Source organism: Lipotes vexillifer, unplaced genomic scaffold (genome assembly GCF_000442215.2).
Source record: "Lipotes vexillifer unplaced genomic scaffold, Lipotes_vexillifer_v1.1 scaffold761, whole genome shotgun sequence".
Classification (NCBI taxonomy): domain Eukaryota; kingdom Metazoa; phylum Chordata; class Mammalia; order Artiodactyla; family Lipotidae; genus Lipotes; species Lipotes vexillifer.
This window is the reverse complement of record NW_006796275.1, coordinates 816,822-835,480: the sequence shown is the minus strand read 5'-3', so window position 1 is coordinate 835,480 and position 18,659 is coordinate 816,822. Positions and strand designations below refer to the sequence as shown.

General features: G+C 36.1%; 1 protein-coding gene and 1 pseudogene across 1 annotated transcript in view; one reads left to right on the top strand and one right to left on the bottom strand.

Annotated features, from left to right (window-relative positions):
- The window catches only part of CDH10 (cadherin 10), a 118,223-nt gene extending 110,970 nt beyond the window's left edge, over nt 1-7,253 (top strand). Inside the window, exons 9-11 of the mRNA XM_007468408.1 lie at nt 534-642; nt 3,816-4,067; nt 6,763-7,253. Coding sequence (XP_007468470.1) covers nt 534-642; nt 3,816-4,067; nt 6,763-7,253 — 852 coding nt within the window. The remainder of the gene's footprint in view (nt 1-533; nt 643-3,815; nt 4,068-6,762) is intronic.
- A 9,116-nt stretch (nt 7,254-16,369) lies between these two features.
- Nucleotides 16,370-18,207, bottom strand: LOC103082814 (bifunctional 3'-phosphoadenosine 5'-phosphosulfate synthase 1 pseudogene; annotated as a pseudogene).
- Between the last annotated feature and the right edge of the window lie 452 nt (nt 18,208-18,659).

Here is an 18,659-nt window from a genome sequence, read left to right as displayed (position 1 = left end):
TGAAATGAAGGGAACAGTTACTGTTAAAGTAGTTAATACTGTAATGTTCGTCTTTCCTCTATAAAGTTATATGTAATTGTCTATAAAATCTCTACATTCTTTGAATAGTTTTCACTTTACTTTTAATGAAGAGGAAAGCCCTAATCACAATAATTTTCTAAACTTTCCTACATTAGATACATTTATCTTCTAGATAAATGTTTAAATATACATGAAATACCTACTTATTTCAAATGCTATATCTTATAAAACTGTAAAGAATACAATGTTACTATTTATTATTTTAATTATAATTAAATTTAATGAATTTAGTATTAAATTAATTACTAGTGGGAGAGAGAGAGAGAGACTTTGTTTAAATCTGAGTAATAATAAAAAGATGGAATAACTCAAACAAAGGTACATGCACAAGGAAGAAAATCAATTGTCCTTAAAAAAAAGTTAGACAAAATTGGATATTAAAAAATTACGTATTATAAAGCAGATTCTACCCATGGAAGTTTGATAAATATACATTTTTCTCTCTTCTGCAGCTAATACAGACTATAAGTGCAGTAGACAAAGATGATCCTTTAGGTGGACAAAAATTTTTCTTCAGTTTAGCAGCTGTCAATCCAAACTTCACAGTACAAGACAATGAAGGTAAATTTTAGAACGTGTTCATTATGATTTAAGGTGACATTAACAAGAAATTTTCCCCGAGGTAACAATTACCATATGCATGATATATTCATTTACAGATCTGTGTTACAAAATTTTGGTTTCATTATACTTTTAATGCGCTATTATGGTAATTTCTTACTTAACAGTGTTTACTTTCTTGAATTTTAAGATTATAAAATATGTGAAAGAAGACTCTATATGGGTTCTAATGCAAAGACTGAATCTTGCAAACATTAGAAAGGCCGGAATAATCAGTTCCTATAACAAAATAGTAGGACACACAGAGAAATGAATGGCTCAGTGAGACTCTTGTGTAAACTTCAGTGAGATTTAGCAGCAGCAGATTCACCAAAGCCAAAAAGGCATAGAAGAGACAAAGAAAAACTAAAAGTAGCCACATTAGCCTATGAGGGGATTGGGTGCAAAAACAGTTTCAATGGCAAGATGCACTATTCTTCTGTGTAACATATGAATCTTATAATGTCTCTGTGATCAAAAATACTAAACATATTTCTTGCATTCTCAAAAAAAGCAGAAACATATTTTTGAGGAAAAATACAAAAATGGGTCACTATTTTCAAAAAGTCAAACAGCTTTATTCTTTGGAAAATATGTATGGTAATTATTCTAGGCTAAACAAAAGTATGTAATCAGAGTTTTCTGTCTTCAACAAATTTATGTTACAACTAATTATATAAGGTAGTTTTTGGTAAAAAGGCATACTTGTTTTAGAGCTACTATAGATGTAATTATTCTTAAAATAAATCTAATAACTACATTGGCATATTTACAATACCTTCCTGTGTATGTACACTGGCAGAGCCAGGTTGCTACAGCATATCTAGGTGGCTTTCAGAATGTCAGAAAGCAGTTTAAGATAATGGATAGTTTTACACTGAGCAACTACTACTTGAGATATTTGATATAGTAAAATCTTTGCACAAATCAGCTGAAGGGAGGCATCGGTTGGTAACATCTGTTTACTAAATCTGAGCTTCTGAAATGTCTATCATTTCTGTCCCTCTGGACACCTAAAATAATTGTGATTGGAAATATTAATGTAGAATTGGCAAATAAAATACAAAATGGCCAATATCAGATGTAATATCTGAATATCAGAAAAGGACCCATCATTTTAATTTGCTGAATCTGGTAACCTAAGCATAGAATTTAGACAGGACATTCTTAGTACTGAGCTGACAATATTGTATTGTATTGTACCACTTTCTAATTGTATTTTAGTTTGTTTTATGTTCTTGTTAAACTGAGCCCCGGATCTCAACAAGCCACCTCTCAATTTTAAAAAGTTATAGAGACTTGAAATAGTACTATCTTATCACAGCACTTTGCAGTTACTGGGGAAACAACTCAAGGCTGATCTTAATTAATTTTTGATAAATAGTAGCAATTTCCTATACTGGGTAGAGTTCCTGATCCTACATAAGTTACTTAAAGCAAAGACTGAAGCCATGTGACTACAAACCTGAACATACACTAAATAGAATACCAGTAAAGTCTGATGGAATATTTGATCTAATCTTCCATAAATTCACTATTTTCTGTTATTGGGTGAATTTTGAAAGAAATTCCATTGACATAGACATCACCTTAAAGTTGACCTTCTTGAGAAAATATCATTGCATTTGTCTATATGTTCATCTTAAAAATATTTAATTCTACATCTTTCTTAAAATACATTTCCTGCTTTTGTGATACCACAGTTGGTATCACATTATTAAAAATGCCTCACTTTTCACTAACTTACAGGTCAAAAGCATTATTATATGATGACTTTCTGAATATTTAATAAAATGATTCAAACAGAATTGTTATTTTACAGTAAAACTTCTTTTGGCCCTTCAATGTATCAAAGCTATTGCAGGCAAAATTAAGATTTAGAAATTTTTGAAAAGTTAAAAGTAAGGCAAGAAGATTCTGAAAATACCCATATGCATGTAAATGTTTGTTTTAGTGTAGGTTTGAGAAAGGAAGAATTGTATCCTAATACTTCTTGGAAGAAAAGTCAGAATTGCAAAATTATCAGGATTACATTTTATTTTTTAAATTTGCCTATGCACATCTTCTATTTTGCTAATTTACTTTCCTAGGTTATGCGGTAGTTAACTGATATACTAAGATTTGACTTCTTGCTAAAATTTAGGAAATGATTACTTTATGTTCAAGCACTATACCTGCAAAAAGGTTGTCACTTTCTTTTCTTTTTTTTAAATTTTGCTATCCTGTTGGTTTGATTTAGCAATTGCCTAACTCACTCCCTTCCCTACGTTGGCATTTTAAGCAGCCTTATGGGATTGGTGAAACAAGACCCAGCACACTGGACAAACAGAATAGGAAGTTATCATCCAAGTATATATTGATTTTATTTTTCAGTATTATTATATAGATATAATGCACAACCCGCATTTATGGATACTGGGTGAGTTATTGGATAAAGGAAATATCGGTAGCAATATACTAGGTAGTAGGATGCTAGCCTTGATTAAGTCCCTACTTCTTTCTGTGTGTCGGTTAGGCACTCCACATTAGTGTCTTCCACCAATACTTTGAGTTACACACTGTATTCATTTTAATGGGTGGAAATCAAAGTTCAAAAATATTAAGTAACTTGCTGACTGTTCTTCATACATCGGGACTCTTGAAGGTTTTTGAATGCTTAATTGATTTTAAAAGTACAACTATAGTTAAAATTTACCCAATCATATTTTTCTTCATGAATATTGTATTAATGTGTGTTTTGTGTATGTGAACACACATACATTTGTAAATAAAAAACATTTGCTATAAGTTTTTCTTTGGTATGCATAATATTTATGTTTTTCGAAAACTCTGATAAACAATATGCTACCATCTCTATAGTCCTGATAAATGATTCACTTATAAAAATTCACCATTTTGAAAACATCTGAAAATTAGTTAAAACTCTAATAAGTAATAATGGTATTAGATTCTTCAAACTGTCTTATTTATCTTATCTATATTTGAATTGCCTTGTATATATTTGATAGGGAAATTGATATCAATTTTGTATTTTACACAAACAACTCTTTATTTTTGTGTCAAACCACGGTGATCAGGATGAGACAAATGTATTGCCCCCAAAGCCATTTGTAATATGTTAACATTTATTTTAGATAATACTGCCAGAATTTTAACCAGAAAAAATGGCTTCAGTAGACATGAAATAAGCACCTATCTCTTGCCTGTGGTGATATCGGACAACGATTACCCTATTCAGAGCAGCACTGGCACACTCACCATCAGGGTGTGCGCATGTGACAGCCAAGGCAACATGCAGTCCTGCAGCGCTGAGGCCCTGCTCCTTCCCGCCGGCCTCAGCACAGGGGCCTTGGTCGCCATTCTCCTCTGCATCATTATTCTGCTGGGTAAGAAACCGTGATTATTTCCTAGATGGCTTGCTTCACTGTGTTTGTAAATGGAAATGTTACTATTAAAATACTTCCCCTAAAACTAACCCCCAAATTTCAGACAGACATCAATTAACAGTGGAATGTTGTTTGTATTAAAATATTTTATCTGATCAGATAGAGTCATTACCTTCCCTTTTTAAATAATGAAACTGAAAGTTAGAGATGTTCTAAACGTTTTCCAAGTTTACACAATTTCTGAGTGGCTGAGCTAAGGCAAGGCACCTTGCCGTCAGTCTTTATACGTAGTTTTTCAGTAAATCTAAAGTATTTCCACTGGTTTTGGTTCTTATTACAGCTGGACAATGGCCTCACTATCTTACCTCTTCACTTATATAATGTTAACATAGCCCTTTACCTCCTTCACTTGTCCCTAAAACAATACTTGATTTTATAACCCAGAAAAAATTGCTTTTTAACTGCTTTTGAGTTAAAAATCAGATTGTTTACTCTCTAGTTGCATTATCTTAAAACTATTGGGAGTATTCTTGTGATTCTAATAAAAAAACACTGTATCTGATATTTTAAGAAGCAGTGAAATGAACTGGGATTTTGAAGCCAATCTTAGTAAGTTTCATTATCATTATTAGCACATTTTTTACTGGCTAAGATCATTTAGCTGATCATAAGCAATCTGCGGTTTAAAATCGTTACATCACAAGTTTATGTGTGTGCACAAATCATGAATTTAGCCAAAAGAAAAGGGCACATTTTCTCAAAAACTTGAAGAATAAACATTTTCTTTCTCTCCGTGGTGGCCTATTTATTTTTTAATCAGTTTGAAAGTCAAGAACAGTTGTCAATGGATTAAAACTTTCTTTTTTGTTGCATTAATAAAAGTCCCGGGCTTCCCTGGTGGCGCAGTGGTTGAGAATCCGCCTGCCGATGCAGGGGACACAGGTTCGTGCTCCGGCCCGGGAAGATCCCATGTGACGTGGAGCGGCTAGGCCCGTGAGCCATGGCCGCTGAGCCTGCGCGTCCGGAGCCTGTGCCCCGCAATGGGAGAGGCCACAATAGTGAGAGGCCCGCGTACCGAAAAAAAAAAAAGTCCCTTGTCTGCCCTCTCACACAAGCTTGAGGGCAAGAAGTCTTACTGTTCTGAGTTAATAAAACAGAAAACATAACTTAATACCACTTTACATAATAAAATAATTGCCTTCATTCAGGCTGCTGTAACAAAATATCATAGACTGGTAGCTTAAACCACAGAAATTTATTTCTCACAGTCTGGAGACAGGGAAGTCCAAGATCAAGGCACTGGTGGATTTCATGTTTCGCGAGGGCATACTTCCTATTTCACAGACGGCTGTCTTCTCTTGTATCCTCAAGGGGCAGAAAGCAATCCTCTCTCCTGTGTTATGTCAAGAGAGCATTAATCCCATTCATGAGGGTTCCACCTCCATGACCTAATTACTTCCCCAAGACTCCACTTCCACACACCATCACATTGGGAACTTATTTAGGCTTTAGCATATGAATTTTTAGTGGACACATTCAGTCAAGACCAGTAATAAATCCCATATCCTTTAAATGTTTGTTCTAATGAGGCTAAATAAATATAGATATTTCTTTATACATATACCTGGTAAGATATTTTCCTTTCCTTTCCTCATCCAACTGAATTCACATCTGTTTCTCTAAATCATCATTTTTAAAGGATTATGACCAAAATGTTTGGGGATAAAGAATGAGGGTGGGAAACTAATACACCCAGAGGGAAAATGATTTTAGCTTTCTCCTATCTTTTATGCTATTACTATTATTATGATTACTAAAATAATAAGTATATTATTATTATTACTGATACCTTCCCATGGAAGTAGGGAAATGTCCTGTCTGAATGATACACATTTCTACTTGTAGATCTATACTCATTAACATACATATAGCTGAAATTCATACATAATTTTTGTAGTTAATTCAGTGTAGTAATTTGAATTTACTCTTTGCCGTCATGTGATCCAGCAATTTTTTTTTTTTGATCTCAGGAGTGATATATATTTCCATGGAAAACCTCATAAATTTCTAAACTAATAATGTCTAAATAATGTGATCTTTTTTTCCCAGTAATTAAGGCCTTCTAGTAACATTGTTAGAGAAAAAAATATGTAAGTCCATCCGCAAAGCTATTTTAACAGATATGGATACTCCATATCTTGTGAAGAAAGCTGCCTTTTTAATATTGCATAAGGATGTAAAACTATGGGCGTATTTTTGCCCTTCTTCATTGTTTTATTTGAAGCTGAATTTGATTTGTGTCTATTTTTTAAACAACATCTTATGTCACTATTTAATGCAAAGTATAAATAATGTCTGTACAATCAGGAACTATCTTTAAACAGTTCTTAGAAAAATAGATAAGTCACTGTTTTTGAAAAAACCTTTCACATTGCTTTAAAAGTAAATTAGAAACACTGTTCTTAAACTCTAACCGTCCTGGCTAAATCCTTCAACACTCCCCTCTCCTCTCATGCCTCCCCCTCCCCACAAGCCCTGCAAAAAAAAAAAAAAATATGGAAATACAAAATTAACCCTAAATTCTAACCAGTTCCAGAAAACCTAAATAACAAACTCGTTTATAGTACTTCCACTCGTTATTTATTAATATGTGTTTCAGATGGACCTCTAATGCATCTTTTTTTCTTTTTTCAAGTTATAGTAGTACTGTTTGCAGCTCTGAAAAGACAGCGGAAAAAAGAGCCTCTGATCTTATCTAAAGAAGATATCAGAGACAACATTGTGAGCTATAACGATGAAGGTGGCGGAGAGGAGGACACCCAGGCCTTTGATATCGGCACCCTGAGGAATCCTGCAGCTATTGAGGAAAAAAAGCTGCGGCGAGATATTATTCCGGAAACTTTATTTATCCCACGGAGGACTCCGACAGCTCCGGATAACACGGATGTCCGGGATTTCATTAATGAAAGGCTAAAAGAGCACGATCTGGATCCCACCGCACCGCCCTACGACTCACTTGCAACGTATGCCTACGAAGGAAACGATTCCATCGCGGAATCTCTGAGTTCTTTAGAATCAGGTACCACTGACGGAGACCAAAACTACGATTACCTCCGAGAATGGGGGCCTCGGTTTAATAAGCTGGCGGAAATGTACGGTGGCGGGGAAAGTGACAAAGACTCTTAACCTAGGATATATGTTCTGCTCAAGCAAGAGGAAGTAACTTTACCGACACCGTCTCCACTTCACAATATTTGATATTCAGGAAAATTTTCCTGCCACTCAGCACAATTTTTTTTCCCCATTTCCTTTTTAATTTGTTCATTAATTACATTAATTCTTCCCTGTAGGATGTCTTATGGAATATATACGACATTTTATTTAATCACTTCCAAGAGCCAAAGCTATGGAAATTCAGTGTTGTCCTTCTTAGGAAATAAAAGATAATTTCAGAAACATGAACAGGATAGTTCTCCCTTAAGCAGCCTCACAAACAAGCCGCTTCCGTTTCTTAAAGGTGAAGAAAAATTGTAAGGTATATCCTGTTCTGTATGTTAAATTAAAAAAAAAAAAATGTACATGTGGTGTTAGTAGGTGTGATATGCAACCTGGTATACAAACGTTTGTGCAATTTCATTTCATCAAATTCTATCTGCTAATGTTTTATATTTATATTTTTGTATTTATTTTTTAAAAAAATAAACCAGTTTTTACAACTACCTTGTCTCTAGCTTTTTTTTTCCCTAGGGAGAAAAAGTTTCTCCACAGATTAAATATCTTGGTACAAAATTCCACTTAATACAGGTAAGAACACAAAATCATTATCATTACTATTGAGAGCTCTAACCAAATTAATATGATTTAGGGAAGAATTATTTTTCCAGTGAGTCTTGCTATGCTATGATACGTGAAAAGCTCTTCACATTAAGAGTTATAGTCATTTACAGATCACCTAAAAATTTACCATATAAGCAAATGTAAAACATGACCAGCCTTATGTTAAATATCCCCAAACACCAGCAATGCAGTAATTTCATTTTGTCTTTATTCACTAAAATAATATCTGAAAGAATAAAACGTTTTCTTTTTTTTTTTTGTATGGCATTTGTGCTATTCAGGTTTATGGGCAATAGTAGTTCAGACAGATTTCATACTGAAATAATCTTTTAATGGAAAATATGCTTACCTCCCACGGTGACTTTGAAATGCCTAGTAATGACAGTAATAATGCTGAATATTCCATTAAGATACAGCAATGGAATTATGTAAAGTTTCCCAAAATGCATTACATATTACATATTGGTAACAAAGTCTGTTTTTCTGTCAATGAATGATTCAATAGAAAGGAATAAAAAAGTACTGGCAGTTAATTATCCAGAGTTCCTGAGATTCAGGGAAGCCAACTGCCACTAACTGATGCCTCTTTTCTCAAGATCCAAACATGATTTATTCATAAATGGAGCACTTTGTTGGGCCTACACTAGGAAGTCACATTCCCTGCTGAGTTTATCGTAAACAATACCAAAGATTTGTGTGCTTTCCAATTAGTGAAAATGGTATGCTTTTGGAGTGAGTCAGAGGGCAATATTGACATATCCTTAATGCAGAATTAATTGTTTCAATCTTCTTGAATGCTTTTTGTTCCCCAGCTTCCAGGCTGCAAGACACATATCCCTCTGACCACAGACATTTAAGTTTGCATAGTAATCTAGTCACGAAAGGAAAACAACCCATGTGGTCTAATTAAAATTACAGTCACGTTACAAGGCTGACACATCAGACCACAGTAAAACCTAACTTGGTCAACTTCCTATATTCCAAGAACCCATGCACCCACCCAAAATGTTGAGAAAACCCTCAGTATGCTAGAAGGTTTATTTATTCAAATAAAATCATCAACAAACGGAAAAGATAAAAGAAGGTATATCTCACGAGCATTTCACATTAGTTATGATTCAAACTATAATATTGGGGCTTCCCTGGTGGCGCAGTGGTTGGGAATCCGCCTGCCAATTCAGGAGACACGGGCTCATGCCCCGGTCCAGGAAGATCGCACATGCCGCCGAGCGGCTGGGCCTGTGAGCCATGGCCGCTGAGCCTGCGCGTCCGGAGCCTGTGCTCCACAACGAGAGAGGCCACAACAGGGAGAGGCGCGCGTACCGCAAAAAACAAACAAACAACAAAAAAAAACTATAATATTCATTTGAGTAAAAATTAGTTAAAAAATTTCCAGCATTAGTTATTTTTATTAATATTAGATGTCGGTAATTGGAATTCTTATTTAAATATTTTTAATTATCCTCATACAGATAATTTTAGACTGACATTAACTTGCTCTATCATTTATTTTGTCATCCAATTTTTATATATTTAAAGAATCAGTGAGCTTTTGCATTATTCAAATCAGGTTTCCAAAAATTCTCTTTAAGGAGATTGATTAGTAGGCTTCTTTGGCAATATAAAATCTATATTGTACAGAAATCATTTTTCAGAGTACTGAAACAGTCCTTGGTATCAGATATCCTAATATTTTTTGATAATGAAGGTGATATGTTATATAATTAATTTTTTGGAGATCCTGAAATTAAAAATACACCTATAAGGACCTGCTCAGACTGTAAGTTTCCCTTACATTATACTCTCCCAAAAACAGGCCCAATATATAGATTATTCTATGTCCACAATTTCTTTTATATGTGGAGTGGGGAAAAATGTCACTCAGTAACATGTTGATTTTATCATACAACCATGGACTTTTCATTTATGCATCCATGTATTCATTTATCAATTATTTTGAGCAGTTATTATAAAAATCAAAGAATATTCTAGATCCTAGAGATGTAATAGGAAATCATATATAATTTATATATATGTACGTAATTAGTCTATTAGTGACAATGGGGGGAGGGGAAAGGCAAAATAATTACCAAAACTCTCAGAATTTGTAACAAAATACCTAACCTGTACTAACTTTTTAAAGTACAGTGAAAAGAAATTATTCTGCCATCCTTTTTTTATGTTTTTGTGTGTGTGTGTGTGTGTGGTACACAAGCCTCTCCCTGTTGTGGCCTCTCCCGTTGCGGAGCACAGGCTCCAGACGCACAGGCTCAGCGGCCATGGCTCACAGGCCCAGCCGCTTCGCGGCATGTGGGATCCTCCCGGACCGAGTCACAAACCCGTATCCCCTGCGTCAGCAGGCAGATTCTCAACCACTGCGCCACCAGGGAAGCCCAACACCAAGACTTTTTAACTGTTGTGACCATACTATTTCTAGCAAATCCCCCATGCAAGCAATTGGATTCATTTCATCTTTACAACATACACAGAAGGCTTCCCTGGTGGCGCAGTGGTTGAGAACTCAAACCATCATCTGTTTTCTCCATTGTTAGGAGCAATTAACTTTCTAACTGGCCTTTCTCTTGCACCTTGCCCCACTTATACTCTACCATCAGCACTGAGGTCAAAGAAATACTTTCAAAACGAATTTCCCATTTGATTGCTCCCTGGTTCTAAACTCTACTCCTGCCTCATTTTACTCAAGAGTAGAAGGCAAACTCCTTATAATATCCTGAAGGCCTGTCCAGAACCCTTTGACCTCTTCTCCCATTTACTCTGCTCCAGCTTCTCACCCTTTGCTGTTCCCCTCTGACTTCATGTGTTTATACTGACCATTCCTTCTATCTCCAGCCATGTCCTTATTTCTTTATAAAATGCTGTTTTAATTACGGTCCACACTGTCCACCTTACTTAGCAGAATTTCCCTAGACTGACCCGTTGCTCTTACACTGCATTTGTTTTCTCCCTAACACTACCACAGTTTTAACATGTTATATGACTTACTTGTTTACTATGATTATTTTCTGTCTCCCTCAAATAGAATGTAAAATTCATGAGAGCATGGATTTTGTGTTTTTTCATTGTGATGTCCAATACACAGAATCACGTCTATCTGTTTAGGTATTCAACAAACACGTATTGGAAGAATTCATAAATATTGTACTTTTGGATTTATCACATATTATACTTCATTTTGAATATGTATGTATACATATTATGCATATGATATTTCTGCTTCTTCCTTTATTTAGATAGTGAACTACTCAAAGTTATAGGAGGTATCTTAGTGATTATTTTGCTCATTTACCAGGAACCATTTTAATTCCAGACTGATATAGTACTTGGGTATTGTTTTAAGGATAAATGTTAATTAGCCAAAAATTATTTTGACTAGTTGCTTTAGGAAATTAGAGATATATTCTGAAGGGCACACAAATCTGAGAAAGTCAAAACGATGATTTAAAAAAAGTTATATAGTAAATGTGCTTAGAATATTTACAAAGTGCTGAAAATTATAATAGTGGGAATTGACATAAAATAAATACTACAGTCAGAGAATGACTAACTTTTCAGGTTCTGTTCTGGTGTGTTTGGGGTCTGGGTCATGACAGGAATTTAATATTGCAGAAAGGTCAGATAAAGGGGCAGTTGATCAGGGAAAGTTTTGAGAAAGATTATGATGAAAGGGAACAGAAGACCAGAGCCCCAAGGAAGATGCTCCTGCTTCCTTGCCAAAAGGCACTAGTGTTCAATTTTTTTTTTTTTGAGGGTTTTTTTATTTATTGTTTTTAATATTTATTTTTCTTTTCTTTCTTTTTTTTTTTTAAACATCTTTATTGGAGTATAATTGCTTTACAACGGTATGTTAGTTTCTGCTTTATAACAAAGTGAATCAGCTATACATATACATATATCCTCATATCTCCTCCCTCTTGCATCTCCCTCCCACCCCCCTTATCCCACCCGGTGGTCACAAAGCATGGAGCTGATCTCTCTGTGCTATGCAGTTGCTTCCCACTAGCTATCTATTTTACATTTGGTCATATATATTAGTCCATGCCACTCTCTCACTTAGGCCCAGCTTACCCTTCCCCCTCCCCGTGTCCTCAGGTCCATTCTCTACATCTGTGTCTTTATTCCTGTCCTGCCCCTAGGTTCTTCAAAACCACTTTTTTTAATTCCATATATATGCGTTAGGATACGGTATTTGTTTTTCTCTTTCTGACTTACTTCACTCTGTATGACAGACTCTAGGCCCATCCACCTCATTACAAATAAATCAATTTTGTTTCTTTTTATGGCTGAGTAATATTCCATTGTATATATGTACCACATCTTCTTTATCCATTCATCTGTCGACAGACACTTAGGTTGCTTCCATGTCCTGGCTATTGTAAATAGAGCTGCAATGACCATTGTGGTACGTGAATCTTTTTGAATTATGATTTTTCTCAGGGTATATGCCCAGTAATGGGATTGCTGGGTTGTATGGTAGTTCTATTTTTGGTTTTTTAAGGAACTTCCATACTGTTCTCCATAGTGGCTGTATCAATTTACATTCCCACCAACAGTGAAAGAGGGTCCCCTTTTCACCACACCCTCTCCAGCATTTACTGTTTGTAGATATTTTCATGATGGCCATTCTGACCGCTGTGAGGTGATACCTCATTGTAGTTTTGATTTGCATTTCTCTAATGATTAGTGATGTTGAGCATTCTTTCATGTGTTTGTTGGCAATATGTCTTTCTTCTTTGGAGAAATGTCTATTCAGGTCTTCTGCCCATTTTTGGATTGGGTTGTTTGTTTTCTTGGTATTGAACTGCTTGTAAATTTTGGAGATTAATCCTTCATCAGTTGCTTCATTTGCAAATATTTTCTCCTATTCTGAGGGTTGTCTCTTCATCTTGTTTATACTTTCCTTTGCTGTTCAAAAGCTTTTAAGTTTCATTAGGTCCCATTTGTTTATTTTTGTTTTTATTTCCATTTCTCTAGGAGGTGGGTCCAAAAGGATCTTGCTGTGATTTATGTCATAGAGTGTTCTGCCTATGTTTTCCTCTAAGAGTTTTATAGTGTCTGGCCTTACATTTAGGTCTTTAATCCATTTTGAGTTTATTTTTGTTTATGGTGTTAGGGAGTGTTCTAATTTCATTGTTTTACATATAGCTGTCCAGTTTTCCCAGCACCACTTACTGAAGAAGCTGTCTTTTCTCCATTGTATACTCTTGCCTCCTTTATCTAAGATAAAGTAACCATATTTGCATGGGTTTGTCTCTGGGCTTTCTATCCTGTTTCATTGATCTATATTTCTGTTTTTGTGCCAGTACCATACTGTCTTGATTACTGTAGCTTTGTAGTATAGTCTGAAGTCAGGGAGCCTGATTCCTCCAGCTCCGTTTTTCTTTCTCAAGATTGCTTTGACTATTTCTTGTGTTTCCATACAAATTGTGAAATTTTTTGTTCTAGCTCTGTGAAAAATGCCAATGGTAGTTTGATAGGGATGCATTGAATCTGTAGATTGCTTTAGGTAGTATAGTCATTTTCACAATGTTGATTCTTCCATTCCAAGAACATTGGGGTTCAATGTTTGAATTGGTGTCCTTCTTGTATTCTTTTCTTGTTTTCTTCCTTACAGGCTGTGATTACTGGGTATAAAGAGTTTGATGTGTATTTTCTTGATTACTTTTAAAAAGCTTCACTTGTTGAGATTGCCAAATATACGAAGATATTGATATGCAAAGAGAACAGCCTGCATATTTACCTGTGAATGGACTCTAGAGACAACCTTGAATCAAGAACCCACAAAAAAAGAAAAGAAAAAAGAAAAGAAAAAAATGGAAACGAGCTGACAGAATTGATGTGAATGAGCAAAGATTCTTGGAGCCAAAAGGTACACTGATGGTTAAAAACAACAGCAAGGGACTTCTCATTGGCTCAGTGGTTAAGAATCTGCCTGCCAATGCAGGGGACAGGGGTTTGATCCCTGGTTCAGGAAGATCCCACATGCCATGGAGCAACCAAGCCCGTGCACCACAACTACTGAGTCTGTGCTCTAGAGCCCGTGAGCTAAAACTACTGAAGTCCTCGCACCTAAAGCCTGTGCTCTACAACAAGAGAAGACACTGCAATGAGAAGCCCATGCACCGTGACAAACAGTAGCTCCCGCTCGCTGCAACTAGAGAAAGCCTGCGTGCAGCAACGAAGACCCAATGCAGACAAATTAGAAAATAATAAAAATAAATTAAAAAAATAAAAACAGAAGCAAATATGGGCTCCAAAAAAAAGAAAGCCAGCAAAACTATATCTTTCTATCTATCTATAATTATTTTCATCCACTCTAACATTTTTTTATACGTATTACATTTTGCATCCAATTTCCCTGAAAATCTCTTTATTTCTTTAATGCTACAAATATAATACTTACTCCCGTGCTGAACTAGCTAAGTCATTTTAAGGTCTGGAAACCAGCTAAGCAAAAGAAGAGGAGAAAAGGCTTGTTTCACAACTCTAATTAGTAAGGGCACAAACAAAAAAAAGGCAAATAAAGTTACTTTGTTTAACCTTATTTTCTACTATTATTATAAATGGATTATTTTAAGTTATGAATAGATTAGTAGCACAATGAATATTCTTTATTAAATTAAATGATTTATATAGGAAAGAATTAATGATTAATAAGAGCATAACAGAAAACTGGTAGACACTATGTGAAAGCTCTTTTCCAGCTGTGGAATTATCCTGAATTTGGAACATGACATTTACAACTCCACAGGAAGGATAGCACAGCAACTTCATCCCCAAATTTATCTGAAATCACCTGCACAATGTGAAATATTTAGAAATATTCTTAAGACTCTTTCCATGATCTTTGCCTCTCTCCTTTTACAGTCAAGAGGATTTTAAATGACTTTTTAATCAATATGTAAAATCTATGCCACTGTGTTACAGTTTACATTTACTTCCATTATCCCCACTATTAATATAGCTTAAAATAAATCTTTCCTAAATGATGTTGTTAATGTCAATGAACCTTTGTGAAAAGCAGCCAGTGATTGACTCTGCTTCTGGCATATTCTACTTTTCTTTTAGAAGAGCAGGACTTTAGCACTACAAAGTTATTTGTTTGAAGTTATTATTTATCATTTCCCATCTTTATTGAGATATAATTGATATATAACACTGTATAAGTTTAACGTGTACAACATGATGATATATGTATACATCTTAACTACATAACTTTCATATTTGTTTCTTCAAAGAGTTAAATTTTATTACAGGTAGAATTTGTCTCTGCCTTTGTAATAACTCTGAGCATAGAAAATATTCATTCAAAAGGGTGTAGGTACTTTAGTAGCACCAACATATGGAACATTCTATTGGCAGACCTATATAATTTAGATTAAGGCAGCTTCTTAATTTTTAGATTGCATTTGGTTAAACACTTAAACCTGATAAAATGCTAGTTCCAAGCAATGCATTGGACACCTAAGCAGGTATTACATAAATACTTGTTGAGTGATTGATTAATCTTGGCATTCTAATACTTTGTTTTCTAATTTTGGCACTGTGGAAAATTTCAGGTTCCATGCCTTCCTTACCCTCAACCAAAAAGGCAACATGTTTCATTCATATTTGAAAAGGCATATTCTAGAAATGTCACAGTAACCTTTTAAGATGACAGTCTCTGCCTAGGAATTCTTGACAGCAGCTATGCACAATTATGCCAGCTATATTTTGAAACTTTCTTACATCATCTTCCCAAAAGTGATAGCCTGGTAGACAGAGTTTAGGTGATTGGATGGAAGGATACGCAGACTCGATGCACACTTTTATAAACTTGTTTTTGAGATAAGAATAGGAAAAGTAAAATTCAATTACTGGTTTGTTTTTTTTTAAGAAGCCAGAAAGTTTAATTTTATTGAATAAAGTTCGTTCAGGGCTTACATAGATATTAATATACTTTAGATTATAACAGTTGAGAGATCAATAGCTGATGGGAAGGAAGGAAGCAAGCAGTTTGTACTTTCAATGCAGAAAAAAAAAATCTAAATGCTACAGACGTCTTGTAAAATTCCCAAAACAAGGTCTAGCCAAGTTTATTGTTTAGTGGATTTTTTCTTCTTTTTTCAAGAGATGAAAAGTGAGATTCAATGTGTATACTATTGGTTACTGATATAACAGCTTGAAAAAATCATGAGACAGAAGCATAAATATATTACAAAAAGACTGTATTGTAGGAATATTTAACTATAGTAAGTGGAAAAGATACATTAAAACCAGGAGTGTGTTACACTAGTTCAGAACAGAACTCATAAGGCAGACCAAAACTGATGCTAGTTAAGGAAAAGGGTCTGTTTTTAGGAAGCATGTCCATACAGATGCCACCACAAAGAAATGCCAACAGTAACTACATGGTCCCCTTTTGTTACTCAGCGAGGTGTCAAAGGTGAAATGACTGGGTTAACAGCTTAAGCTTTCTCCAAGGATTTGTAGTATTCCATCAGCACGGTCCAGGCCTTGGGAGCCATGAAACCTTCAGGAGGTTTCTGGCCTTCTCGGGCAAGTTTGCGCATTCGTGTTCCTGAAATAAATTCAAAGTCTTCATGGTGCTCAGAGTCATAGTAGTCCATCCGCTTCTTTTTCTTGTTATAAGCCGCGACTCGAAAGGGAACTATTTCCAAGGTGATTAGGCCAGGGGCCATGGTCAGCACTTTGGCGCCATGAGTTGGCTCATACAGACCCTTCCCTGTTTCTGGATGAGGCACGCCAGCAGGGTCTCGTCCAACAATGTAAAAATTGGCTCCTGCAACCATCCGTGCTCTGCAATGCCACTGGACCTCAGTTGGTCCAGCATACATCATGGGAGATGGGAAGATGGCCACCACTGTGGTTTCAGGATTCAGGACTCCTTCCTCCAGCACTGCAGCATGCTGCTTCATACGCCACATCAGAGGAACATCATCGTCCTTTGTCCAGCCACCAAGAGGGTGAAGGAGGAGGACAGGGCGCCGGTAGCCCCTCTCTAGAAGTTGCTTATGGGTATCCTGCATTAATAGAGCATGGCCATTGTGCACTGGGTTGCGTAACTGAAATGCAAAGACAGCATCTGCATTCATATCTTTAAACTTCTGCTTTAGCTCAGTAGGAGTAAGACGGTACTGATCAAGACCATCATTCCAATAAATTCGGTCCAAAACTTGAAGATCTCCCCCAATCAGCCAATCTCCTTGTTCCATAGCCATCTTGATGTAGGGGTGATTCTTGCATGTTGTTCCCCACTGCCTGTGCTCAAAAGTGCCTGTTCCCCACTTCCTGTGCTCAAAAAACTCTGGATTGCGAAGAATAGCCACGCGGCGGCCCTCGTACATCAGAGCAAAAGCCGTGCAGCCGTCCAGCCTCTCTTTATCTTCCTGAGTAGCTGTCAGAACTATCGGTACTGACAAGTTAATGACACCCCCATCCAGAAGACAATCGAAATGAAGACACTGCAAGTACTCCCTCTCTCTCATAAAGCCATTCAGCGGGGTTGCCCAACCTTCTGCCAAAACCTGCACCCACTGCATATCCACTTTATTAATTTTCAATGCTGGTAATGTTTCTGCATCCGTTTTTGCCAAATGATGTTTATTTTCTGGCACATACAGTTCTTTCACTTCATAAGAGGCATCCACAGGTACAATATCCCGTTCCTGTAGAAGTTCCACAACCTGCTGCACACAGTCATTTACATCACAGGAGTCTATTTTCAGCACTAATTCCGGGGCCTCTGGTTTTTCATATTCAGAATCAATCCCAGTGAAACCTTTAATTTCTCCCGCCCGTGCTTTTTTGTAGAGTCCTTTGACATCCCTCTGTTCACAAACATGCAGGGGAGCATCAACAAACACTTCAAAAAAAGGTAAACTTGCACCCTCATGAATTTGCCTCGCATTGTTGCGATCCTGAGTATAAGGTGATATAAAACTTGTGATGCACACTAAGCCAGCATCTGCAAAAAGCTTAGCAACTTCTGCAATGCGTCGAACATTCTCTTCTCTGTCTTCAGGACTAAAGCCAAGATTTTTGTTGAGACCTTGACGAATGTTGTCACCATCCAAAGTGTAGCATGGAATACCATGGCAAACCAAGTACTCCTCCAAAGCCATGCTTACTGTGGTCTTTCCTGCTCCCGATAAGCCTGTAGACCTCTCTTGTTCCTGCTGACGTGGTGAGCTTGATAGGTGACATTAGTTGCCCTCTGCATCCCCCAGTTCTGCGCGTTATTGCTCAGCTTGACTTTCTTGCACACGCTACCGGGAACCTCCATGGCTTCTCAGCGGGAGGGCGCCCGCGTTCTCAGCGCCCAGTGAGTAGTCGGAGGACGTGAGGCCGGCCCAATTACTGGTTTATTCATTGTCAAAATGATTAATTTATTTAAAAGTAATCATATTATGTCTCAATTTCCCTATCTGTGAAGCTAATATCTCAATGCCTTATTAACACAAAACATTGAACACAATTAATTTTGTGCCTAGATACTTTCATTAGTATAAATTTTTCAATTTTATTGAAAAGTAAAAAAAATGAAGACAAACACCAAAGTTATTCTCTAAATGACTTAAAATATAATGATGCATCTTTTAAGTAGTAAACATAAGTACCTAAAATATCACTGATTAACAACACCTTTAATGTGTGTTCTTATACACAGAATGGTAAGGCTATATCTAATTTATGATAACAGTGTTGATTAAGATGATAGAGATGATGATGGTGATG